Source organism: Myxocyprinus asiaticus, chromosome 23 (genome assembly GCF_019703515.2).
Source record: "Myxocyprinus asiaticus isolate MX2 ecotype Aquarium Trade chromosome 23, UBuf_Myxa_2, whole genome shotgun sequence".
In the NCBI taxonomy this organism is placed as follows: Eukaryota; Metazoa; Chordata; class Actinopteri; order Cypriniformes; family Catostomidae; genus Myxocyprinus; species Myxocyprinus asiaticus.
This window is the reverse complement of record NC_059366.1, coordinates 46,467,501-46,495,000: the sequence shown is the minus strand read 5'-3', so window position 1 is coordinate 46,495,000 and position 27,500 is coordinate 46,467,501. Positions and strand designations below refer to the sequence as shown.

Here is a 27,500-nt window from a genome sequence, read left to right as displayed (position 1 = left end):
GTGTGTGTGTGTGTGTGTGTGTCTGTTTGTGTTGTGTGTGTGTGTGTGTGTGTGTGTGTCTGTATTGTGTATGTTGTGTGTGTGTGTGTGTGTGTGTGTGTGTGTTGTGTATGTTGTGTGTGTGTGTGTGTGTGTGTCTGTTTGTGTTGTGTGTGTGTGTGTGTGTGTGTCTGTGTTGTGTATGTTGTGTGTGTGTGTGTGTGTGTGTGTGTTTGTGTGTGTCTGTTTGTGTTGTGTGTGTGTGTGTGTGTGTGTCTGCTTGTGGTGTGTGTGGGTGGGTGTGTGTTTGTGTTGTGTATGTTGTGTGTGGGTGTGTGCATGTGCTTGTGTCTGTGTTGTGTGTGATGAGTGTTGTGTGTGTGTGTGTGCTTGTGTCTGTTTGTGTTTTGTGTGTGTGTGTGTGTGTGTGTGTGATGTTAGCGGTGTTCAATCAGTTGATCATGACAGTGAGGCGTCACATCTGATCATTTATCATCAGTGAACATGTGATCAATCAGTCTATCTACTCATCTCACTGTGTGTTTCATTAAATGGTGAATTAACAGTATTGGAAGCAGAAGTTTTTATGTGTAAGTATGACAATCAAAATTATGTTTTTGGCTTCATTTGTTAATATAAAATAGCTGAGGTTAATCTGCACCTGATTTACACTAATAACACAGTACCAAAATGTACCATTGTTCGAGCTGAGTTTTTTTGGGCATTGAAATACCATGGCATTTATTAGTGCAAAATTAATATTTCATGTCCATTTATTTTCTTATTATGTAGCTGTGTAATAAGTGGGATAATTTACAGTCAGCTCATTATTGCAAAATAGATGATTATACAAGACTGGGTTTATTTCGTGATTATTTCGAGAGCATCTGCCAGTATTTGTTACTCGATGAAGACACATGAATTCTAAAATGTATGTGAATGTGAACAGATTTCTGTTCTGTTCTCTTCCAGTGGATGCTTTTACAATTTCAACTCTACACGGGTCTGTTGTGGTCTGAAGCATCAAGTTTTCTGCTTGGCTGACTTTCAATTTCAGAAGGAGAAAAGCAGCTGAACTCATATGAGACTAATTTGAATATGATCACACTTTCAGTTTGTCTTGTTTTCTTTGTTTGGCCTAAATGGAGATTCTTACAACATACAAAACAAAAACTTATTTTCCTTTTTTTTCTTTTTACTGAATGCATTTTTGTAACTATGAAGTCCTCAAAAAATGAATAAATATATAGTGACATTCAAAAGTCTGATATTTTGCATTCTTCTAATTCAGTATAGTTTTTACAAGACAAATTAAATCCTCGGCATAATAACTTTCATAAAACCACATTCATGGAAAACTTGGAAATATCATGGAATTTTAGAGTTGTGTTTTCCAGGCCTGGAAAAGTCATGGAAATTAATAAAATCTTAAAACTCATGAAAAGTCAAAGAAATTTCATGTGACAATATCACCTTGATACAGTGATGGCCAAAAATATTGTCACCTTGGTAAATATGAGCAAAGAAGGCTGTGAAAAAAAATCTGCATTACAAAAATCTAACCTTTAATTGAAGTAAAACAATTGAAAGAGGGGAAACATCTCATTATTAAATAAATATTTTTCTCCAAAACACGTTGGCCATAATTATTGGCACCCATAGAAATTCTTATGAGTTAAATATATCTGAAGTATATTCCCATTCATATTTTAAATTGTTTAGTACACCTGGGTGACTAGGAACATGAAATTGTTCAGCCATGACTTCCTGTTTCACAGGGGTATAAATTGAGGTAACACACAAGCCAAATTCCTTAATCATCAATCACAGTGGATAAGACTAAAGAATATAGTTCTGATGAGCGGCAAAAGGTTGTTGAGCTTCACAAAATGGGAAGTGGCTATAAGAAAATAGCTAAAGCATTGAAAATGCCCATTTCCACCATCAGCGTAATAATTAACCAGTTCCAATCAACTGGAGATCTTAAGAATCGGCCTGGAAAAGGACGTGTGTCTATATTGTCTCCACTCACAGTGAGGAGGATGGTTCAAGTGGCCAAAGAATCTCCAAGGAGATTTGCAGAAATTAGTTGGATCTTGGGTCAGAAAGTCTCCAAAAATATATCAGACATCACCTACATCATCACAAGTTGTTTGGGAGGGTTTCAAGAAAAAAGTCTCTGCTCTCATCCAACAACAAACTCAAGCGTCTTCAGTTTGCCAGACACTACTGGAACTTCAAATGGGACCGGGTTCTGTGGTCAGATGAAACAAAAAAGAGTTTTTTGGCAGCAAACACCAGAGATGGGTTTGGAGCATACAATTATGAAGTAGTACCCAATGCCCACAGTTAAATATGGCGGTGGATCTTTAATGTTGTGGGGCTGTTTTTATGCCAGAGGTCCTGGACATCTTGTTTGGATACATGACATCATGGACTCTATCGTATACCAACAGAAACTAAATCTAAACCTGATTGCCTCTGCCAGAAAGCTTACAGTGGGCCCTGGTTGGATCATCCAGCAGGACAATTATCCAAAACAAACATCAAAATCAACGCAAAAATAGTTCACTGACCACAAAATCAAGGTTCTGCCATGGCCATCCCAGTCCCCTGACCTGAACCCCATAGAACACCTGTGTGGTGAACTGAAGAGGAGAGTCCACCAACATGCACCTCTGAATTTGAAGGATCTGGAGAGATTCTGTATGGAGGAATGGTGTCAGATCACTTGCCATGTGTTCTCCAACCTCATTAGGCATTATAAGAGAAGATTCAGAACTGTTATAATAAAAGATTCTTTCACAATCTTCTTTGCTCATATTTACTAAGGGTGCCAATATTTTTGGCCACAGCTGTAATACGGTTGTGTAGAGCTTGTGTAGGGTAAAACCTTCATGCAAGACATTGTCATGATTTTTGTTCGTTTTGTGAGCGAATCCTTCTTTTGAGTCCAAAGAAGTAGTTGAAATGGTTTGCAAATCGGTCTAAAAGATTCGTTAGCCAATCGGTAATGGTTAAAATTAAGGGTGTAGCAATTCTCTCATTTTCTCGATGCGTCAGTTACTAGTCCTTCCGATTCATGTGTATCCATCTAAAAAAATATGATTTTTGAATCAAGAATCGTTAGTGTTGGTCAATAATCGGTTTCAAATTCTAAGAATCGGATGAATCGTGATTCGGCAAAACTAAAATGTATAAATATTAAATTAGTTCTCGGTGTATGCACCCTCACAGCTTTCCCTTCACAGATGCATGCTGCACTTTTCCATCACCCTTCCGAGAATTGCGTCCGTAACTCTCATTGAAATTTTTCTGAGCAGCTTTCGAGTACCTCGTGTCTGATCTCTCCTCAGGATGACCACTGAGAATCACATAAGATCATGTCAGCTCGCAGTGCTCTTGTCTCGAGTCAAACACGCTAAAACAATTGATGCAGCCGCGAGTCATTGCATGGCCACGACTGAAATAAAATGCTTTCATTGCGGGGAAACTTAGCCGTTATTCTCTTTAAGATAAAATAGTGCTATTTAACTGCTATTATTGTTTAGTTGGGGACTTGGCATGCACAAAACATTTAAGTTGAAGTCAAATAGTCGATACGGCTTTTCTCTTTTCTTTATTTGCATAAGAGGCCTTGAGGAAATTGAATGTAGTCTTATGATGCTCCTTTAATGTTGTAATATTTGGATTTGTTTGCTGAGTCAGGGTTCCCACAGTAATGGAAAACCTGGAAAAATCAAGGAATTTTAAAATGGTGGTTTCCAGGCCTAGAAAAGTCATGCAAATGAATAAAAATCTTTATAGTGAAATATGGAATATTGTCCTAGTTTTGCTCAGTTCTAAAATATTTTATAAGCACGTTGCACTTTTTGTTGTTTTCCAAGTAGCCTGTTTGTACTTATACTGTATTTAGTGTGTTTTACTTCAGGTTACTTTTGGTGCAATAAACAATCTTAAGTAGTTTGTGTTTCTTGCCAAAGACACATTACAGGAAGTATTTAAAGAATCCCATAAATGCATTAAAAAAATACAGAATTGAATTGTTGCTTGAATCATTAATTGAATCTAATTGTATCAAATCAAGTTTCAATGTGAATCGTGAATCGAATCGATATGCTTACAAAGCTATTTCAAAGGCTCTGGGACTCCAAAGAACCACAGTGAGAGCCATTATCTTCAAATGGAGGAAACTGGACACAGTAGTGAACCTTCCCAGAAGTGGCCGACCTTCCAAAATTCCTCCAAGAGCACAGCGACGACTCACCCAGGAAGTCACAAAAGAGCCAAGGACAGCATCCAAGGAACTGCAGGCCTCTATCGCATCAGTAAAGGTCACTGTTCATGACTCCACTATCAGAAAGACACTGGCCAAAACTTCCATCCATGGAAGAGTGGTGAGGCGAAAACCACTGCTGACCCAGAAGAACATTAAAGCTTTTCTGAATTTTGCCAAAACACACCTTGATGATCCTCAAACCATTTGGGAGAATGTTCTGTGGACTGAGGAGTCGAAAGTGGAATTGTTTGGAAGCCGGGTCCCGTTACATCTGGTGTAAATCAAACACAGAATTCCACTAAAAGATCATCATACCTACGGTCAAGCATGATGGTGGTAGTGTGATGGTGTGGGGATGCTTTGCTGCTTCAGGGTGACTTGCAATAATTGAGGGAAACTTGAATTCTGCTCTCTACCAGAAAATCCTAAAGGAGAATGTCCGGTCATCAGTCCGTGAGTTGAAGCTCAAGCACAACTGGATTATTCTGCAAGACAATGATCCAAAGCATAGGAGGAAGTCCACCTCTGAATGGCTCAGAAGAAGCTAAATGAAAGTTTTGGAGTGGCCTAGTCAAAGTCCTGACTTGAACCCGATTGAGATGCTGTGGCAGGACCTTAAATGGGCAGTTCATGCTCGATTTCAAAAATAAAAATGTGATTTTATTAATCCTAGATTTCAGAAGTGGACTTTTGGACAGCACTGTACGTGTGAATAAAAGAATGAAATGAGGATTTGAGCTGCTTGAGACTCTTGACAGGGCAGATATCAGTGTCTTGAGCCTTTTTGAGGTGGGTTTTTTTTTGGGGGGGGGGGGGGGGTGCGCGGTGTGCGGGGGCTATTCATTACAAAATCAGCTTAATGAGAGCAAATCGCATTAATGTGGGGGTCCCGCCGCTCTGAGGGACCAAATGACTTAAAGATGGAGCGATTTGTTCGCTCTTTAGAAAGCATCTTAAGCAGTTTTGGGGGGGGTTCCCTCTGTTTGTTCTGATCCAACGGGCTCCTGTGACATTTCTCTCCAAAGGGTTTTTTTCCTCACGGTTTTATTGGCTTGACCTGATTAACTAATCTGTGCTTTGAATTTCAATGAGTTCTCAGGCTCGGCTGTGTGCGCTGGGAACGGCCACATCACAGATTACCTCATTCAACTCAACTCAAACACAGATGGTCGAATGTTTAACTAATTGTTAAAAGAGTCGACAAAGGGGAATTTAACCGAGCACACACTCTTTAAGGTCAATACTTACTGAGAAATAAAGAGAGATGGATCTGTTTTTTTTTTTTTTTAATGTTTTGTTGTTTTGTTTTTCCTTCAGAAGCGTTTTGTGTGTCATTGAAAGCTGAAGTTCTTGAAAAAAAGAAATGTTGGCATGAGTAGTGAAGAATAATCTTTTATTTTATTACTTTTTATTATTTAAATAAAATAAGTGATTTCATGTCAATTCAAAGTTGCCTCAAAAATTCATATGTGTAATCAAAGTATTTTTTACCTTTGAAATTAGTGATTAAGTTGCGTACACTCATGTACTCAAGGTGCAAGGAAAGTGCTTTTATAACTTCTACTTGATGGTTACACCACATGACATTTTAAAGTCATTAAATCACTTTTGTTGATTCCAAAAAAGCTTTGAAACCAACATGGGCACAATGATTACATTTCTTCAGACTTGACGTGTGTGTTTTAATCTAGATTTCTAATTTTGATCACCTCGAGCAACCTTATTTGTCAGCGACCCACATGTGTTTTTGTCTGGCATTTGCCATTTTAAAAGCATTTGCTCTTTTGCTGTATGATTCGGAAATGTTCACAGTTGGACGTTAGAAAGACGTTCAGCAGATGTTTTTCAGATGTTTATGATTCATGTGTAAATCTGCTCTTTGTATGATCAAGTGTAAAGTAATTAGGACACAATGCTTTGCAGGTGATGAACTCCGTAATAAAAGTGTGATGGATTTCTCTGTTCTCTTCAGAGTCTGTGCTCGACTGCCACCATGCAGACGGTGAGAGCGGCCGACACCAATGAAGTGGACAAACTCATCTTTAGAGAATCAGACAATGACCGCAAGGTGAGTTATTTTCACAACACACACGCAAGCATTTTGCGCTTAAAGCTGGGATGTCCTTTGGATTTCTCGGTCAAACTCTATAGTGAGATTTTTGCGAAATGTCTGGAGTGATCTGAAATCTATTATGGATGCTAAACAGTGTCAGAAGCAGTGGTGGCTGCTGCGTTTCAAATGTTAGTGTCTGTAATGTTGTTCCCAAAAGCTGTCAAAATACTACTCGAACGGTGAACTCTCTTGACGAAAATAATTAACTAAGCTCAGAGCTGTTTATGCAACAAAATAGGCAACAGATCCGATTATGAAAGCTGAAATAAATGTGTTACGTCAGATTGTGAATAACAGTGTGTCGCTGAACACTTGCACTTGACAGCGGTGCTTTTACATTTCATATGCTGTCAGTCATGTACATCACCTGCTGCAAAGTCCCGCCCATTTGAGAGCTCGAAGCCGGGCTTCCAGACATTGATTAAAAGCTCAATATCTAATTGGGCAATCAGATGCAGAATCAATACAAGTAGAGGCTCCCGTGGATTTCCAAAGAAGTACAGCATCCGAGCGGGACCCAAAAGGACGTGTTTAGAGCCTCTCGTCCAGTCAGCATCAATCTTTTGAATAGTACGGGTATCTGTCATATGGGCCATGCGTCTACTGATTCGATAGACAAATTCGCTTGAACGAACAGCATGTTAGCGATGTGTGCAGGGGTTAAATTGGGCCAGAATGGTCCGGAACGGTGTTCTGGCACCTTCAAAAGTCTTGTTGCTGTTTTTGTATTGTTGTGTACTGGAAGCTTCTGTCACCAAGACAAATTCCTTGTATGTGTAAGCATACTTGGCAATAAAGCTCATTCTGATTCTGATTCGATTCCAAAAAAACAAAAAAAACAAAAACGCTTGCTTGTGAACCCAATTCCATTTCTTGTATTCTCCTATGCGTTTTTTTTATTTTTATTTTTTTATTTGTGGTGGCGTAGTGACTCGCCTCAATCCGGTTGGCAGAGGACGAATCTCAGTTGCCTCCGCGTCTGAGACCGTCAATCCGCGCATCTTATCACGTGGCTTGTTGAGCGCGTTACCACGGAGACGTAGCGCGTGTGGAGGCTTCGCTATTCTCCACGGCATCCACGCTCAACTTACCACGTGCCCCACCGAGAGCGAACCACATTATAGCGACCACGAGGAGGTTACCCCATGTGACTCTACCCTCCCTAGCAACCGGGCCAATTTGGTTGCTAAGGAGACCAGGCTGGAGTCACTCAGCACGCCTTGGATTCGAACTCACGACTCCAGGTGTGGTAGTCAGCGTCAATACTCACTGAGCTACCTAGGCCCGGCCAAACTATTTATTTGTAGCAAGTTGTTGCCCGCGATGATGTCACAGTGACGTCATTTTGTTATTTACAGAAAGTCGTAGAAGTATGCCAGAAATCGTGCAAACGCCTTTATGCGTTTTTAAGATATGAGCAATCAAACTTAGTGGCCCTGTTTTTTTTGGGGTCCACCCTGTATGTGCAGACATTGGTCTAATTCTAAAGACATCACAAACCCTTTGCTCACAAATGTTGAATGATTTACTTATACACAACACTCATGATAAAGTCGCATTTGGCCTCATTTTACAGTCTCGCACAGAACTCCTGAAATATGAAATTTCACAATCAGGCGTAGCTCCGTAATGAAAGACATTCTTGAGTCCCTAAATCTCGTAAACATGAAAATTAAGGAGCTTTTTAAAATGTATATAACCATCAGCAGCATTAAAACATGTTCAAACCCTTATTGACTTTATTGATCGATGAGAGAATTTGTGGTAAAGAGATGTTTGAACATGGAAAACAGTTTGTGAGCTGCTCAGATTCCACACTAGTTACACACATGTATATCTCTGTCCTCTTATAGGTCGTCTTACAGCTGGAAAAGAAGTTATTTAACTACATAAATCAGGATGTTTTCCGGGAAGACAATGGAACTCTGGTAAGGCATTTGTTTTGAGTTTTTTGTATAATTTGGGTTTATTTTTTAGATCCTTCATGACCACATGAATCTGACTGAAAGAGACACTGTGGAAGAACATGAACTTGATTCTGGGTTCAGATGATTAGATGCACACTGGATGTCATTGTAGATTCAGATGTAAAGGCAACGGTACGAACTGTCCTCTGTTTCATCCCCTCATCGAGAGGTCTGACCTCAGTGCTGTTAGATCTGTATCCTCATATAAACCTGTTAGAAACAGAAGTTTACTTGTGTATTTTAATGCAGTGGGTCACATCTCAAAAAATAGGTTTCAAGTCTGTTCTGATAGAGTCGTGATCAGCAACAATGCTAAATTCAAGTAATACAATGCAACTAATCATATAATTATGTATATTTAGGATAACCTATTTATTATCTCTGTTATACTCAATTCGGATTGGTCAATAGCACCATCTAGCAGTCGAATATTTCTGAATAACAACCGCACATACAGAGATAAAGTGATATCAGAGCGCTCATCTGGGGACTTGTCATCTTTCTTACTTTTAGTATTACTCTATGAACTCTACAGGTATTTATAGTCATTTCAAAGTATTATGTCACTTTATTTATTTGGCTAGTAGTCTTGTAATAAGCGGGTATGAGCAGTCAGATGGTCATAAACACCAACAGAACTGACGCAAACTGGAGGTGGAATTCAACTCTTTCTGGAGAATCTGTGGTCTCTTTCTTCTCACATAGTAGTGTAATTTCTAAAGACGCTGACTACCACAACTGGAGTCGCGAGTTCGAATCCAGGGCGTACTGAGTGACTCCAGCCTGGCTTCCAAAGCAACCAGATTGGTTGAGTGCGTGAGAGTGCGTGAGAGTGCGTAAGAGTGCGTAAGAGTGCGTGAGAATGCGTGTGCGTACGTGCGTGTGAGAGAGAGAGAGAGTGTGTGAGTGGGTGTGAGACTGCGTGCGTGCGTGTGCGTGAGAGTGTGTGTGTGTGTGTGAGAGTGTGTGTGTGAGTGTGTGTGTGTGTGTGTGTGAGAGAGAGAGAGTGTGTGAGTGGGTGTGTCTGTGTGTGAGTGTGTGTGTGTGAGTGTTTGTGTGTGTGTGTAAGTGTTTGTGTGTGTGTGTGTGTGTGAGAGAGAGTGTGTGTGTGTGTGAGAGAGTGTGTGAGTGGGTGTGTCTGTGTGTGTGTGAGTGTGTGTGTGTGTGTGTGAGTGTGTGTGTGTGAGTGTGAGCGTGAGCGTGTGAGCGTGAGTATGAGTGTGAGAGTGTGTGTGTATGTCTATAGTTGAAGTCAGAAGTTTCAATACACTTTGGTTGAAGTCATTAAAACTCATTTTTTAAACACTCCACAGATTTAATATTAGCAAACTATAGTTTGGCAAGTCGTTTAGGACATCTACTTTGTGCATGACACGAGTAATTTTTACAATAATTGTTTACAGACCGATTGTTTCACTTTTAATTGACTATATCACAATTCCAGTGGGTCAGACGTTTTCATACACTAAGTTAACTGTGCTGTAAAGCAGCTTGGAAAATTCCAGAAAATGACGTCAAGTCTTTAGACAGTTAGCCAATTAGCTTCTGATAGGAGGTGTACTGAATTGGAGGTGTACCTGTGGATGTATTTTAAGGCCTACCTTCAAACTCAGTGCCTCTTTGCTTGACATCATGGGAAAATCAAAAGAAATCAGCCAAGACCTCAGAAAAAAAACTGTGGACCTCCACAAGTCTGGTTCATCCTTGGGAGCAATTTCCAAATGTCTGAAGGTACCACGTTCATCTGTACAAACAATAGTACGCTAGTATAAACACCATGGGACCACACAGCCATCATACCGCTCAGGAAGGAGACACATTCTGTCTCCTAGAGATGAACGTAGTTTGGTGCGAAAAGTGCAAAACAATCCCAGAACAACAGCAAAGGACCTTGTGAAGATGCTGGAGGAAACAGGTAGACAAGTATCTATATCTACAGTAAAACGAGTCCTGTAACATCATAACCTGAAAGGCTGCTCAGCAAGGAAGAAGCCACAGCTCCAAAACTGCCATAAAAAAGCCAGACTACAGTTTGCAGGTGCACATGGGGACAAAGATCTTACTTTTTGGAGAAATGTCCTCTGGTCTGATGAAACAAAAATTGAACTGTTTGGCCATAATGACCATCGTTATGTTTGGAGGAAAAAGGGTGAGGCTTGCAAGCCGAAGAACACCATCCCAACCGTGAAGCATGGGGGTGGCAGCATCATGTTGTGGGGGTGCTTTGCTGCAGGAGGGACTGGTGCACTTCACAAAATAGATGGCATCATGAGGAAGGGAAATTATGTGGATATATTGAAACAACATCTCAAAACATCAGCCAGGAAGTTAAAGCTCGGTCTCAAATGGGTCTTCCAAATGGACAATGACCCCAAGCATACCTCCAAAGTTGTGGCAAAATGGCTTAAGGACAACAAAGTCAAGGTATTGGAGTGGCCATCACAAAGCCCTGACCTCAATCTGATAGAAAATTTGTGGGCAGAACTGAAAAAGCATGTGCGAGCAAGGAGGTCTACAAACCTGACTCCGTTACACCAGTTCTGTCTGGAGGAATGGGACAAAATTCCAGCAACTTATTGTGAGAAGCTTGTGGAAGAATACCCAAAACATTTGACCCAAGTTAAACAATTTAAAGACAATGCTCCCAAATACTAACAAAGTGTATGTAAACTTCTGACCCACTGGGAATGTGTTGAAAGAAATAAAAGCTGAAATAAATCATTCTCTCTACTATTATTGACATTTCACATTCTTAAAATAAAGTGTGTGTGTGTGTTTATGTGTTTGTGTATGCATGTGCGTGCATGCGTGTGTTTGTGCATGTGTGTGTGAGAGTGTGTTTGTGTGTGTGTGTACGAATGTGCGTGTGTTTGTGCGTATGCGTGTGTGTGTTTGTGTGAGTGTGTGTGTTCATGTGTGTGTGGGTATGTGTGCGTGTGTGTGTGTGTTTGTGCGTGTGTTTGTGCATGTGTGTGTGTGTCTGCGTGTTTGTGCGTGTGTGTGTTGTGTGTGTTTGTGTGTGTGTGCATGTGTGTGTGAGTGTGGGTGTGTTTGTGCGTGTGTGTGTTGTGTGTGTTTGTGTGTGTGTGCATGTGTGTGTGAGTGTGTGTGTGTTTGTGCATGTGTGTGCGTCTGCGTGTTTGTGCGTGTGTGTGTTGTGTGTGTGTGTGTGTTTGTGCGTGTGTTTGTGCGTGTTTGTGCATGTGTGTGTGCGTCTGCGTGTTTGTGTGTGTGTGTGTGTTGTGTGTGTGTGTGTGTGTTTGTGTGTGTGTGCATGTGTGTGTGAGTGTGTGTGTGTTTGTGCGTGTGTGTGTGTGTGGGTGTGTTTGTGCGTGTGCTTGTGCATGTGTGTGTGCGTCTGCGTGTGTGTGTTTGCGCGTGTGTGTGTGCATGTGTGTGTGTGTGCATGTGTGTGTGAGTGTGTGTGTGTATTTGTTTGTGCTTGTGTGTGTGCGTGTGTGTTTGTGTGCTTGTGGGTGTGTTTGTGCGTGTGTGTGTGTGTGTGTGTGTTTGTGTGTGCGTTTGTGTGCGTGTGGGTGTGTTTGTGTGCGTGTGGGTGTGTTTGTGCGTGTGTGTGTTTGTGTGTGTGTGTGTGTGTGTTCCAGTACACTGTTGGTAAGATGAATGTTGTAATGTCATATGAGAGATAATCTGATGGTCATGGTCCACTTAAACACATCATCTCATGATCCCTAGAAAACAAACTACCATTCCAAGTCGACAAATGTCCCTCCCCCTGTGCCGCACCGCAGCGCCCGGCATCCTTCATCAACTACTAGAGTTGTACCGGCCTGACAGGAATTTAATTCGAGGCAGCTCTCGAAAATAATTATTGTATTTTGAAAGGAGTAATCATTGGCCGGGACATGATTGAATATGTCCATGCTTATTGACTTTTGCCATGATTAATAGGTTTGTTTAGTCGATATAACCATCGGAATTGTATAATTAATTATCCGGGCGGTTGTCAGGCAGTGAGGATGGAGCGCCCTGATGAGGATTTGGGAAGATTACATCTTCCGGGGGACCGTTGCGTTGAGGTGAATGTGCGCCCACTAGTGAAGCCCTGAATGAAGAAAGCCCCTCCACCCCACTAACTGTCATTGATTTTGCTTCAGTGTCACTTTATTGAAACTTTATCAGGTGGATCCGGGTGGATGGAGAGGGAATCCGGGACGAGTGATGAACTTTTACACACGACTCCTCATGCTGACTGCGTACATCCCTCTAGATCGCTCAAACAGCAGTTTTAAGTGTCTGAAAACATAAATAAAGAACACACGTCCCCTCTTCCGACTCGCATCATATTTTAGCTGTCATTCTCACGGAAGCACTCGAGCCACTGCTTCGCTAATCAAAGGACACTCCAGTACATTCGTTACATTAGACACCACCGGTCTGAACTAGGCACACAAAAGCGATTCTGACGGAGAAAGGACCTCTTAACTGTATTCTTTGTTCAAAACAAATGCAGATTGGACCTGTAAAAAGCTGCTTTTACGTGACTTACTGGAGTGAAGCATCAGTGTTTTCCTGATGCCATGTTGCACTTCCATCTTGCTGGACATTTCAGATGAAGTATCATGTGGGCAGTGCCAGTGCTAAAATTCAAACAAGACGCTCTCTGCAAGTGCTTTTGAAACACCGTGAAACATGTGATTCCGGCTTCACCATTGATATAGCAAATTGGATAGCCATGAAGAGATTAAATGCCCATTGCAATAAAAATGCAAACTATGGAGACAAGATATTTCAGTTAGTCAAACTCCCACATAGACTATTTGGAAACGATTAATGTCATTTGAATCGGTGCTATTTTAGTGCATTTCTGTCTTAAAGGAATATTCTGGGTTCAATACAAGTTAAGCTCAATTGACAGCATTTCTGGTATAATGTTGATTACCACAAACATTAATTTACATTAACATTAAAATACTCACTGTTAACAATATGTGTGTTAACATGATTTTAGTGTGTGAAAATCGTTTACTAACCGCATCTGTGGAAAGTTAGAGCCAATTTTACAACTCCGTTGCCATGACGATGTAATGTCAACTAGGGTTGCTACAGTGTTACCAGTTTTACTTGGTACAAGGGATAACACTGGTGTGAAATTTGATACTGGGTAAAAGGCAGACACTTCCAATAGAATAGAATATCCTTAAATAAAGAATAGTTGCCTAATGAAGAGTTTGTGACCCATGAAAATGAACTTAAATAACACACTGAAAGCCAGATGTTCTTTACCAACGTATCAAATTACACACGCAGCAAAGTACACACACTGACAGAAAACGTTTAATTACAGGTAGTGAATATAAAGTGCATGATGGGTAACTTTAAGACGTCTCGGATTCGGATGACACAAGAAATGCTGTTAGACACACAGACACGTGCTTGAAGAAACACACTTTATTATATTATTAAGAACAGATGACAGAAAAGCCGTCTATGTGCATGTCTGACGCACTGTTTGTTCAGAGGTGTGCAGTCTCGTGGAACACACATATGTAAAGGTTTCTCACATTTTCTTTGATTCAGCCTTCTGAAATTTTTTTGCAAGAATAGTATCATCTATGAGAATGCTGCAGATGACCTCAGACATCTCAGCTCAGGAGGTGCTTTGAGTTCAGTTCACTTTATTCTATGGAGAGTCCCCACAATTATATAAAAACATAGTGTGTGTGTGTGTGAGTGTGAGTGTGTGTGTGAGTGTGTGTGTGTGTGTGTGTGTGTGTGTGAGTGTGTGTGTGAGTGTGTGTGTGAGTGTGTGAGTGAGTGTGTGAGTGAGTGTGTGTGTGAGTGTGTGTGTGAGTGTGTGAGTGTGTTGTGTGAGTGTGTTGTGTGAGTGTGTGAGTGTGAGTGTGTGTGTGAGTGTGTGTGTGAGTGAGTGTGTGAGTGTGTGTGTGAGTGAGTGAGTGAGTGTGTGTGTGTGTGCGAGTGAGTGCGAGTGAGTGCGAGTGTGAATGTGTGGGCAGGTTTAAGTGGTTTACGAGGACTTTTTTTTAGGTTATAAACTGGTAATTACAAGGGTATTATGTTATAAATGTGGTTTATGAGAACATTTGTAGTGTCCCCATAATTCAAATCACTTAAAAATCATACAAAATGATGTTTTATTGAAAATGTAAAAATGCAGAAAGTTTTTTGTGAGGGTTAGGTTTAGGGGTAGGGTTAGGGTTAGGGGACAGAATCTATAGTTTGTACAGTATAAAAATCATTATGTCTATGGAGAGTCCTCATATTGATAGCTGCACCAACGTGTGTGTGTGTGTGTGTGAGGGTTAGGTTTAGGGGTAGGGTTAGGGGATAGAATCTATAGTTTGTACAGTATAAAAATCATTATGTCTATGGAGAGTCCTCATAATGATAGCTGCATCAACATGTGTGTGTGTGTGTGTGTGTGTGTGTGTGTGTGAGTGAGTTTGTGAGTGTGTATGTGTGTGTGTTTGTGAGTGTGTGTGTATGTGAGTGTGTATGTGTATGTGTGTGTGTGTGTGTGTGTGTGTGTGTGTGTGTGAGTGAGTTTGTGAGTGTGTATGTGTATGTGAGTGTGTGTGAGTGTGTATGTGTGTGTGTGTGCGTGCTTGTGTATGTGTGTGTGTATGTGAGTGTGTGTATGTATGTGTGTGTGTGTGTGTGTGTGTGTGTGTGAGTGAGTGTGTGTGTGTGTGTGTGCGCTTGTGTATGTGTGTGTGTATGTGAGTGTGTGTGAGTGTGTGTATGTATGTATGTGTGTGTGTGTGTGTGAGTGTGTATGTGTGTGTATATGTGAGTGTGTGGGGGTGGAGGGGGTGTGCGCATGCATTCCAGTACATCATTTTTTACTCAAAATAATATATCTGTCATAAATACTGGGAGAAATATAGGGCCTGCAATGGAAGTAAAGTGTATGGTGTAAAACTCAAATTAAATGACCTTTCACCCCAGCTCTTATTGATGGTGTTTAAGACATCAGGTGTTGTCAGAGCGCTTATTTGAAGATGCATAAACCAATGCACAGTTATGGCAGGGGATGACGGCACTACACCTGAACTGGACGTTCCACATCAGAGCTCTCACAGCCGATTCTGTCTTCATGCAATTAGAGAGATGTGATTTAGGGTTATGTGAGTTTATTAGGGTGAGATGGTGATTTCTGAGCTGATTGCTGTGCTCTGAGTTAGTTTCATGTATTTATTTTCTACACAGTTCTGGGATGTCGGTTCAGAGAAGTCCATGTCAAACACACACTGTTAAGGTCATTGTCGCTGATGGATCATGAGGTCTATATACCGCGGTACGAGATGCTCTTTACAACTGACCCACCAGAGCAGGAAATAATTCAGCTTAAGTGACCCCATGTGAAATGCAGTGTGAAATTTCAGATGTTAAATGGCTCAACATTCACAAACACACAAAACAGAAACCTGTCTGCTTATGAGAGAGCTTGAACTTGTTGTCATTCTGGACTGATGTATACTCACACATATATATATATATGATTTAATTTAGTGTGATTAGTTACATGAATATAATGTTTTAATTAAAGACAGCACAAAATGAATAAGGAGACATGTTTCAGACTACTTTAACTTAGACGCACGCAGCTTTTATGCCGCAAGATGCTGAAATGCTGTGCAACCAAATCACTCCAAGAGCGTGCATAGACAAACATTTCAAAAAGCTCAGTAGATGGAACATGTCCTACGAGTGACTGACGAAGTAAATTAGAAATGCATTCCTGTTAAGATTATATATAACAACAGTTTATAATTATTTACTTTTTATATATTCAATTATCTTTATTTGGGGGGGCTTTATCAGCAAATATTGATATGCATTTAATTGCAATTAATTAATAGGCACATCATTTAATTATTTTCGAATTAAAAATGTTATCGATTAACAGCCCTAAAGTATATATTTATAAAATATATGTTGAAACAACATGAGATAAGGTATGAGTGTTATAGTGTGATTGTATTGTATACTCACTTATATTAGTTTGAAATCTTGTCATTACTGAGAAAACATTGTGACAACTTGCCCCAGTCTGCCCTATCGCTTTGTGTTGCAGCTAGATTTGGCAAAACCTCTTTTTTTGGGACATTTGGGGACGTAATGAACTACGAATCATTTCCTTTATTCCTTTTATGTTTTCTATTAGTTGTAGGAGTCATAGGAGTATAATTTAAACTGTAGGAGCCTGTGATATTGTCCCGATGTAAATAGCTGGGTAAATGTGTGTGTGTGTGTGTGTGTGTGTGTGTGTGTGTGAGAGAGAGAGAGAGAGAGAGACATGTTCTGAAATGACTCCTCATGCTATGTTGTCATGTCACTTGTTCAGTGTTTGTTTCAGTGTTTATGACAGGAGTGTTTCAGTGACAGTGTGTGACATGTTTATTCGGAAAGTGTGTGTGTGTTTAGCTATTAATTTGTTAGTGCTGGTAGTTGTCAGTCTAAAACACACAGTGATGGTGTTGTCATTTGCACCTGTTGATTGTTCGTCTCATAATTAATGTATACACACTCGGGCTAATTATTCTGCTGTGTGTGATTAATGACTTCAGTCGCTGTGAGTCTCAAACAGAGAGACAGCTGCAGGATGATTGATGAACACACACACTACACACCATTCGTGAACTGTCATACGTGACACACACACACACACACACTGACAGTCACATCTTAATTCTGTTTAGATACGCCTCACAAAAGAGCTCATATTCATTACTTTTGTTGCATTTATTGCACCATAACAGTAAAAATTTAGTTTTTCATGCCCATTTACTCTCTCTCTCTCTCTCTCTCTCTCTCTCTCTCTCTCTCTCTTTCTAATAATTAAAATTAAACTAGAGTTTAATTAAAGAAACTAAAGTAGACTGCTACTATGTTTTGATTGGTTAACCATTCTCTGATTCTTACAATTTAACAGGCTGTTTGAGATTTGTATATGTAAATGACCTCTCCTATGATTGGTTGTTGTTTAATGGGGAGGGTCAAGTTGCTGTGAACTGAACTGGTGTCTGTATGTAAATGTAGGCGGTCATATGTCAATGAGCTCATGGCTGTGATGTCATTTAAAATAAAAACAAAGAAAACACTGTTCTAAATGATACGTGTCATGTAATTGTATGCATACAGTATTACACATATATTTACTCTCTTTCTTTGTGTCTTTAGCTTTTAGTGTATGATAAGGAGCTGTCCGTCTTTAAAGACCGTCTTCATGAGCTGGAGATCTCGTTTCCTCCCAGGTATGAGCACCTACAGCACCTATAGAACCTCATATAGATACTTTAGAGAGAACATCTATAGGAGGAGCACTCAACCCCTCTACTATGAGGAGCCGTGTAGCCCATAATTGTTGAAAAGCCTCTTATAAACACTAGTGAATTTAAGATATTCATTTTTAAAACTGATTCTGTGGACTTACATTAACTAAACTAAATGTGCACATTTATAACTGAAAGTGTCTTATAATCATTACTCTTCTCATATACACTTATGAAGTTGTCTCTCAATCACTTGTGAAATCTCTTTCAAACTGACAGATGAAAATGTCTTGCATTAACTACTATAGTGCTCATACTGATCTAACATGATGTTGAGATGACATTGTTACATTGTTTCACATCCTCTCAATAAGTTTTGTAAGAGCCAGTTTCATAGGTTGATGAGAGACAAACACCTTAGCAACCAACTAGCAACACCCTAGTGACCACCCAGAACACCCTAGCAACTGTCTAGCAACCACCTAGCAATTCCCTAGTGACCACGCAGAGCACCCTAGCAACTGTCTAACAATTCTCTACCAAGCGCATAGAACACCCTTGCAACTGTCTAGCAATGCCCTAGCAACTGCCTAGCAACCTCCTAAAATACCCTAGCAACTGCCTAGCAACAACCTGGCAATCAGTTAGAACACCTAAGCAAATGACTAGTAACCACCCAGAACACTCTAGCAACACCCTAGCGACCACCAAGAACACCCTAGCAACTGCCTAGCAACCACCTAGCAATGCTCTAGTGACCATGCACAGCACCCTAGCAACCACCTAGCAACACCCTGGCAACCACTCAGAACACCCTAGCAACTGTCTAACAATTCCCTAGCAACCACATAGAACACCCTTGCAACTATCTAGCAATGCCCTAGCAACTGCCTAGCAACCACCTAGAATACTCTAGCAACAACCTGGTAACCAGTTAGAACACCTAAGCAACTGACTAGCAACCACCCAGAATACTCTAGCAACCACCAAGCAACACCCTAGCGACTGCCTAGCAACCACCTAGCAATGCTCTAGCGAACAACCAGAACGCCCTAGCAACCACTAGGCAATGCAATAGCTACCAACCAGAACATCCTAACAACCACCTAGCAACACCCTGGCAACCACTCAGAGCACCCTAGCAACTGTCTAACAATTCCCTAGCAACTGCATAGAACACCCTTGCAACTGTCTAGCAATTCCCTAGCAACTGCCTAGCAACCACCTAAAATACCCTAGCAACTGCCTAGCAACAACCTGGCAATCAGTTAGAACACCTAAGCAAATGAATTGTAACCACCCTGAACACTCTAGCAACACCCTAGCGACCACCAAGAACACCCTAGCAACTGCCTAGCAACCAACTAGCAATGCCCTAGTGACCACGCAGAGCACCCTAGCAACCACCTAGCAACACCCTGGCAACCACTCAGAACACCCTAGCAACTGTCTAACAATTCCCTAGCAACCACACAGAACACCTTTGCAACTGTCTAGCAACTGACTAGCAACCATCCAGAATACTCTAGCAACCACCAAGCAACACCCTAGCGACTGCCTAGCAACCACCTAGCAATGCTCTAGCTAACAACCAGAACACCCTAGCAACCACCAGGCAACGCAATAGCTACCAACCAGAACATCCTAACAACCACCTAGCAACACCCTGGCAACCACTCAGAGCACCCTTGCAACTGTCTAACAATTCCCTACCAACTGCATAGAACACCCTTGCAACTGTCTAGCAACCACCTAAAATACCCTAGCAACTGCCTAGCAACAACCTGGCAATCAGTTAGAACACCTAAGCAAATGACTTTTAACCACCCAGAACACTCTAGCAACACCCTAGCAACCACCAAGAACACCCTAGCAACTGCCTAGCAACCAACTAGCAATGCCCTAGTGACCACGCAGAGCACCCTAGCAACCACCTAGCAACACCCTGGCAACCACTCAGAACACCCTAGCAACTGTCTAACAATTCCCTAGCAACCACATAGAATGCCCTAGCAACTGCCTAGCAACCACCTAGAATAGTCTAGCAACAACCTGGCAACCAGTTAGAACACCTAAGCAACTGACTAGCAACCACCCAGAATACTCTAGCAACCACCAACAACACCCTAGCAACCACCTAGCAATGCTCTAGCGAACAACCAGAACGCCCTAGCAACCACCAGGCAACGCAATAGCTACCAACCAGAACATCCTAACAACCACCTAGCAACACTCTGGCAACCACTCAGAGCACCCTAGCAACTGTCTAACAATTCCCTAGCAACTGCATAGAACACCCTTGCAACTGTCTTGCAATGCCCTAGCAACTGCCTAGCAACCACCTAAAATACCCTAGCAACTGCATAGCAACAACCTGGCAATAAGTTAGAACACCTAAGCAACTGCCTAGCAACCAACTAGCAATGCCCTAGTGACCACGCAGAGCACCCTAGCAACCACCTAGCAACACCCTGGCAACCACTCAGAACACCCTAGCAACTGTCTAACAATTCCCTAGCAACTACATAGAACACCCTTGCAACTGTCTAGCAATGCCCTAGCAACTGCCTAGCAACCACCTAGAATAGTCTAGCAACAACCTGGCAACCAGTTAGAACACCTAAGCAACTGACTAGCAACCACCCAGAATACTCTAGCAACCACCAACAACACCCTAGCGACTGCCTAGCAACCACCTAGCAATGCTCTAGCGAACAACCAGAACTCCCTAGCAACCACCAGGCAACGCAATAGCTACCAACCAGAACATCCTAACAACCACCTAGCAACACTCTGGCAACCACTCAGAGCACTCTAGCAACTGTCTAACAATTCCCTAGCAACTGCATAGAACACCCTTGCAACTGTCTTGCAATGCCCTAGCAACTGCCTAGCAACAACCTAAAATACCCTAGCAACTGCCTAGCAACAACCTGGCAATAAGTTAGAACACCTAAGCAACTGCCTAGCAACCACCTAGCAATGCCCTAGTGACCACGCAGAGCACCCTAGCAACCACCTAACAACACCTTTGCAACCACTCAGAACACCCTAGCAACTGTCTAACAATTCCCTAGCATCCACATAGAACACCCTTGCAACTGTCTAGCAATGCCCTAACAACTGTCTAGCAACCACCTAGAATACCCTAGCAACAACCTGGCAACCAGTTAGAACACCTAAGCAACTGACTAGCAACCACCCAGAACACTCTAGCAACCACCTAGCAACACCCTAGCGACTGCCTAGCAACCACCTAGCAATGCTCTAGCGAACAACCAGAACGCCTTCGCAACCACCAGGCAATGCAATAGCTACCAACCTGAACATCCTAACAACCACCTAGCAACACCCTGGCAACCACCCAGAACACCAAAGTAGCTCTCTAGCGATGCCTTAGCATCCACCTAGAACACCCGTGCAACTGCCTAGCGTTCACTTAGCAATGCCCTAGCAACCCTATCAACCATAGAACATCACAGAGATGGAGGTGGTCTCTTTTGACTTAGGGCAGTGTACTGTGGACAGTCAGCTATTTCCTGACCCCTAGCACCACACGAATTCAACAGGAAGTGGGGACAAGGCTTCCTTGTCCAGTTAAATAATCTGTCATTAACTAGTAAAATCTCTCTCATCAACATGTGAAACTGAGAGGATGTGAAACAATGTAACAATGTCATCTCAACATCACGTTAGATCAGTATGAGCACTATAGTAGTTAATGCAAGACATTTTCATCTGTCAGTTTGAAAGAGATTTCACAAGTGATTGAGAGACAATAACTAGTGTAAAAAACTTTTCAATAACACATATGAATAAATCTCACAAACATTTGTATCAATGTATTAATTTCACTAGTGTTTGTAAACTTTTCAATAATGCATGTGAATGAATTTAACTGAAGTTAGTGAAAAAACTTTATTAAGTGCAAAATGGTTTGGTGTGGTGGAAATGACGCCACAACTTTGGGACTGTCGTAATTTTTAAAAAATGTATAGGAATAATTTTCACACAATGAAAGTTGAAATCGTTTCTTTTTATTTCACTCTTTGTTTAGATGATCATAGTTTTAAACATAAAATAATTATTATTTTTAAAATGGAATTTCATAGTTTAATATTGAAAGTCTGGGTCTGGGACAAGACAAAAACAGTCAGATCTATACATAAAATACATTTGAAAAGGACCAAAAATAAATGATGAGAGCCTGGTAAAAAGTTTCTAATACATTTTTTAATGTGACCTTCATATACCAAAAAGAAATACGTTGAAATCTTTTTGTTTTTAATAAAAATCATCCCCTGGGACATAACAGTGCCCGAAGTTGAAGAAACACACCCATAACAATTCCCTAGCAACTGCATAGAACACCCTTGCAACTGTCTAGCAATGCCCTAGCAACTGCCTAGCAACCAGCTAAAATACCCTAGCAACAACCTGGCAATCAGTTAGAACACCTAAGCAACAATGCCCTAGTGACCACGCAGAGCACCCTAGCAACCACCTAGCAACACCCTGGCAACCACTCAGAACACCTTAGCATAACAGTGCCCAAAGTTGAAGAGACACACCCATATAAGGCCACGTCCACACTAATATGTTTTCATTCGGATACACACCTTTTTCTTCTTCGTTATGGCCTTCCGTCTACACTGGACGTCTTCGCATTGTAGTGTGAATGGGAAAACTGATATTTCAGAAAACAATGACGTATTCGTTGTAATGTGACGCAGTCATGTGATCCATTCAACCAAAACAATCAAGGTGGCGGTCCGTGTTATAGCGGTGCTGTTGTGCCGGATATTCACTTTGAGGGCGTTGTTAAATATAACTGTTACTTTGTACAACCTTCACTTTGCATTCCTTCAAATGCGACGGGAAGTTTACTTGGAAATGGTGTCTAGCGACAGGACACGAGAACAATCGCGTTTCAGACCGTACATGTTAGGTTGACTTTCTGGAGAGTCTAAACACTGTGACTCTGTGTCTAATATATTCATGGAGACTGCAGCATAATTATTTGAATATGACTTCTCCACACAGGTCTATTATTGTGGTATCATCAATTTCAGTGTTGCCCGCCCCTAAACAGAACACATACTATAGAGACTATGTCAGATACACACATAAAGACTGCACACGTATTTCAAACATGCTTAAAGTATTAAAACCCTGCCACACTTTTGTTATTTCTTCTTCATGTCCTGATAAACACTGTTCTACTTTATTGAATGCGAGAATATTGAGATTACACCTGACTTTTATCTGTGTTCGTTTCAGCTGTAAAATCCATCTTGAATCAAAGTCGGTCACAACCAAATTCTCTCTCTCTCTCCTGAGATGGTGTGACCCTTCTCTCCTGCCTTAATATTCTAAAGCCATAGTGGATTTCTGCACGCCAGTGTCCTCAAACAAATGAATTTACAATTAGCCCTTTCACAGCAGCCAGCGGAGGCGACGCGCAGCACAGTGCGCACTTATGTTGAATTCGCGTGAGCTAATGATGCTTGACATTTGGTGTCAGCTCTGACTCAATCAGCGGAGATAATGAAACGCTGTAATCAAACAATAATTACTTGATAAACTGCTGCACTGACTGTTGCGAGCTGTGTGTGTGTGTGTGTGTGTGTGTGTTCATTTACAAGTCTTCATATATGAGACAGGTGGATTTGGAGGTTGTACATACAGCATAAATCCAAAGCTGCAATATTGTTTTTTGTTTTTTTTTTGCATGATGTCGTGACGGACAAGTCGAAGCTTTCATAGATATCAGAGTAACTATGAGTCCTTCGAAGAAGTGAGCGATTTTGAAAAGTCGGAATCTCATGAATACGGTGATTCCAACATGATGTGAACGCATCATAGCATGTTTTTTATCAGTCTGCCTGGAAACAGTCCTTTCGTCAAGGTATCGAGTTGAAACAATGAGCGCTTTTGAGGAAGAACTAGTCACTGGACTTGTTATTTCTATACCTTTATATAATTTAGGGATGTCCTGATATCAGTATCGGGTCCGATATGGCACTCATGTACTCAGTGGCGGATTTAGGCATGGGCGACATGGGCAGTTGCCCAGGGCGGCATCTTGCGGGGGGGCGGCACAAGGCACCCACACAGACCGCCCCCCCCCCCAGTCAACAACTTTGGAGGTGTGTTGAATTGGGTTTCGCCCAGGGTGCCATACAAGCTAGAACCACTACTGCATGTACTCATGCTAGTAAAAATGCTCCAATGCAAAAAAACAAGACCATGTGACGTACGAATGTCATTGCGTTAACATTCATCGCACAAATTAAAACAATGTCCTACTGTGATTATTAAACTGCAAAGGCTCTGATTTAATGAGATAAATATGTAGTTTGCATGTGCTGTGCACTTCAAAGTGACTGTGAAACTGCTCTTACACGAAAAACCATAAAAAAATCTATACGGAAATAAACATCATGAGCATTACTCGCTCTGTTTGTAGCAGATAACAGTAAGCAGAGTGCTAATTGACTTTGTAGTGCGAGGCACATACGGACTACGTATTTATTTATTTAAACAGCAGCCTTTTGCGGTTTAATAATTATAATAATCACCCTCCAAACGCGCTTCGATGGGAGAGCAATCATAATTGTTATGCTGTAAGCATTTTTCAGTAAAAGTGGTTTAAAAAGTGTGGTTTGAATGAACGTTATTTTAGCTACACACCTTTCAGCCTTCCAAAGCACTCGGAGTGGATGGGAAAGCCCTCAGTGGGAATGGGGCATAGGGATGATCACTTCTGAATGAAACGCACCCCGAGTCACGTAGTGACCTGCTTTTTTGGAAGTGAGAAGCTTCTGTCAAAAATACATAGAAACGGAAAGGGCTTCACTCCGAAATAAAAGCTCCATTTAAATGACAGTGGTGGTGGCGTAGTGGACTAAAGCACAGAACTGGTAATCAGAAGGTTGCTGGTTCGATCCCCACAGCCACCACCATTGTGTCCTTGAGCAAGGCACTTAACTCCAGGTTGCTCCAGGGGGATTGTCCCTGTAATCAGGGCACTGTAAGTCACTTTGGATAAAAGCATCCGCCAAATGCATAAAGGTAAATGTAAATATCGCTACTGGATAGTTCTGTAATATTCACTGTAATACGACTTCCAATAATAATAATTATATTATATTTAAGCAATATCTCACATCTGTGATGCTCTGTTATTCAGCAGTTTATGTGACAAAAATAACTCCAATGTTGTATTTTGGATTTTGCTATGAGGTTCTGTATAAAAGTACTTCATTTCATAAAAATAATACAGTATAGTTGAAAAATAGTTGTTACATTTTAAATCATACTTTCGATTTTAAACTCCAGTTGAAAATAGGAAATTGGTCAAATGGCCACGGGACACTGTTCGTTTTGATTAATTCGATCTTCCATCTAAAAAGAAACTAAACGAGGTGAGAAATGAATTCGCACATCTGGGTGGCCCTGAAACGCCCCTTTCTCCTGATTGGTCAACCTGCAACGTCATCTGTTCTTCCTCAGTGCCGTGAGACAAAATAAGAGTTCACTGCTGTTAAATTGTTCAGATGAATTCGTCTCAATATAATAATATTAAATTCTTTATCATATATTTTCCAAAACGCGCCATGTTTATCTCTCTCAGCACAATAACACATAGCTAACAGTAAAAGGTTCACTGAATACAGTCACTGATAAAGGGGCTTTGCCTTTGTGCCAGCGTGCTCAAGCATGCGACACAGCATTGGGACAATCATATAGTGATAATAGCGAGGGAGATGTACAGGTGCATCTCAATAAATTAGAATGTCATGGAAAAGTTCATTTATTTCAGTAATTCAACTCAAATTGTGAAACTCGTGTATTAAATAAATTCAGTGCACACAGACTGAAGTAGTTTAAGTCTTTGGTTCTTTTAATTGTGATGATTTTGGCTCACATTTAACAAAAACCCACCAATTCATTATCTCAACAAATTAGAATATGGTGACATGCCAATCAGCTAATCAACTCAAAACACCTGCAAAGTTTTCCTGAGCCTTCAAAATGGTCTCTCAGTTTGGTTCACTAGGCTACACAATCATGGGGAAGACTGCTGATCTGACAGTTGTCCAGAAGACAATCATTGACACCCTTCACAAGGAGGGTAAGCCACAAACATTCATTGCCAAAGAAGCTGGCTGTTCACAGAGTGCTGTATCCAAGAATGTTAAAGTTGAGTGGAAGGAAAAAGTGTGGAAGAAAAAGATGCACAACCAACTGAGAGAACTGCAGCCTTATGATTGTCAAGCAAAATCGATTCAAGAATTTGGGTGAACTTCACAAGGAATGGACTGAGGCTGGGGTCAAGGCATCAAGAGCCACCACACACAGACATGTCAAGGAATTTGGCTACAGTTGTCGTATTCCTCTTGTTAAGCCACTCCTGAACCACAGACAACGTCAGAGGCATCTTACCTGGGCTAAGGAAAGTCCAAAGTCCTCTTTTCAGATGAGAGCAAGTTTTGTATTTCATTTGGAAACCAAGGTCCTAGAGTCTGGAGGAAGGGTGCAGAAGCTCATAGCCCAAGTTGCTTGAAGTCCAGTGTTAAGTTTCCACAGTCTGTGATGATTTGGGGTGCAATGTCATCTGCTGGTGTTGGTCCATTGTGTTTTTTGAAAACCAAAGTCACTGCACCCGTTTACCAAGAAATTTTGGAGCACTTCATGCTTCCTTCTGCTGACCAGCTTTTTAAAGATGCTGATTTCATTTTCCAGCAGGATTTGGCACCTGCCCACACTGCCAAAAGCACCAAAAGTTGGTTAAATGACCATGGTGTTGGTGTGCTTGACTGGCCAGCAAACTCACCAGACCTGAACCCCATAGAGAATCTATGGGGTATTGTCAAGAGGAAAATGAGAAACAAGAGACCAAAAAATGCAGATGAGCTGAAGGCCACTGTCAAAGAAACCTGGGCTTCCATACCACCTCAGCAGTGCCACAAACTGATCACCTCCATGCCACGCTGAATTGAGGCAGTAATTAAAGCAAAAAGAGCCCCTACCAAGTATTGAGTACATATACAGTAAATGAACATACTTTCCAGAAGGCCAACAATTCACTAAAAATGTTTTTTTTATTGGTCTTATGATGTATTCTAATTTTTTGAGATAGTGAATTGGTGGGTTTTTGTTAAATGTGAGCCAAAATCATCATAATTAAAAGAAGCAAAGACTTAAACTACTTCAGTCTGTGGGCACTGAATTTATTTAATACACGAGTTTCACAATTTGAGTTGAATTACTGAAATAAATGAACTTTTCCACGACATTCTAATTTATTGAGATGCACCTGTATATCTTTGCTCTATATAGGCTTATATATATTTAATATTTTTTTAGATGTTTATAAATTAGTCCCTCGCACTGTATGCCAAATGTCTTCTAACAGTTGTCATTCCTCATGCCACAAAAACTGTTGGTGGTATTACGCAGCGCAGCTTATCAGTTCTGGAAAATCATCTGCGGTTGGGTAGGGCATTCGCAATTAGGGTGGCCAGACGTCCCGATAAAACCGGGTCAGTCCCAATTTTACAAGCCGTGTACCGCGTCCCGATGGACTTAAAGTCGGGACACCTTTTGTCCCGATAATTAGTCTTAACTAGATTGATTGCTTTAAATAAGCATTTTAAATTGGCATAGCTGTATTGTGCTCATTCTGACATGAGAAACCTGTAGAGAGTAACGAAAGAATCGCTCACTGCAATTTCATTTGGGTTTCATTTTCTCCGAAAATGGCTATAATGGTGCAAAACTTCCCTCTGCCTCCCACATCTGCTGCTGTCTGCCCACAAAAACATCCATTACCTGCTGGATGCCAAAATGGATCTTATGCTAAATAGCATATAATAATATAAATAAACGTTATGCTTATA

The 27,500-nt window shown here is 41.1% G+C and overlaps 1 protein-coding gene across 1 annotated transcript in view; it reads left to right on the top strand.

Moving 5' to 3' along the window:
* The window catches only part of LOC127414381 (inositol polyphosphate-5-phosphatase A-like), a 254,380-nt gene that overhangs the window by 195,419 nt on the left and 31,461 nt on the right, over positions 1-27,500 (top strand). Inside the window, exons 10-12 of the mRNA XM_051652380.1 lie at positions 6,231-6,326; positions 8,225-8,299; positions 17,504-17,577. Of these exons, the coding sequence (XP_051508340.1) occupies positions 6,231-6,326; positions 8,225-8,299; positions 17,504-17,577 (245 nt within the window). The remainder of the gene's footprint in view (positions 1-6,230; positions 6,327-8,224; positions 8,300-17,503; positions 17,578-27,500) is intronic.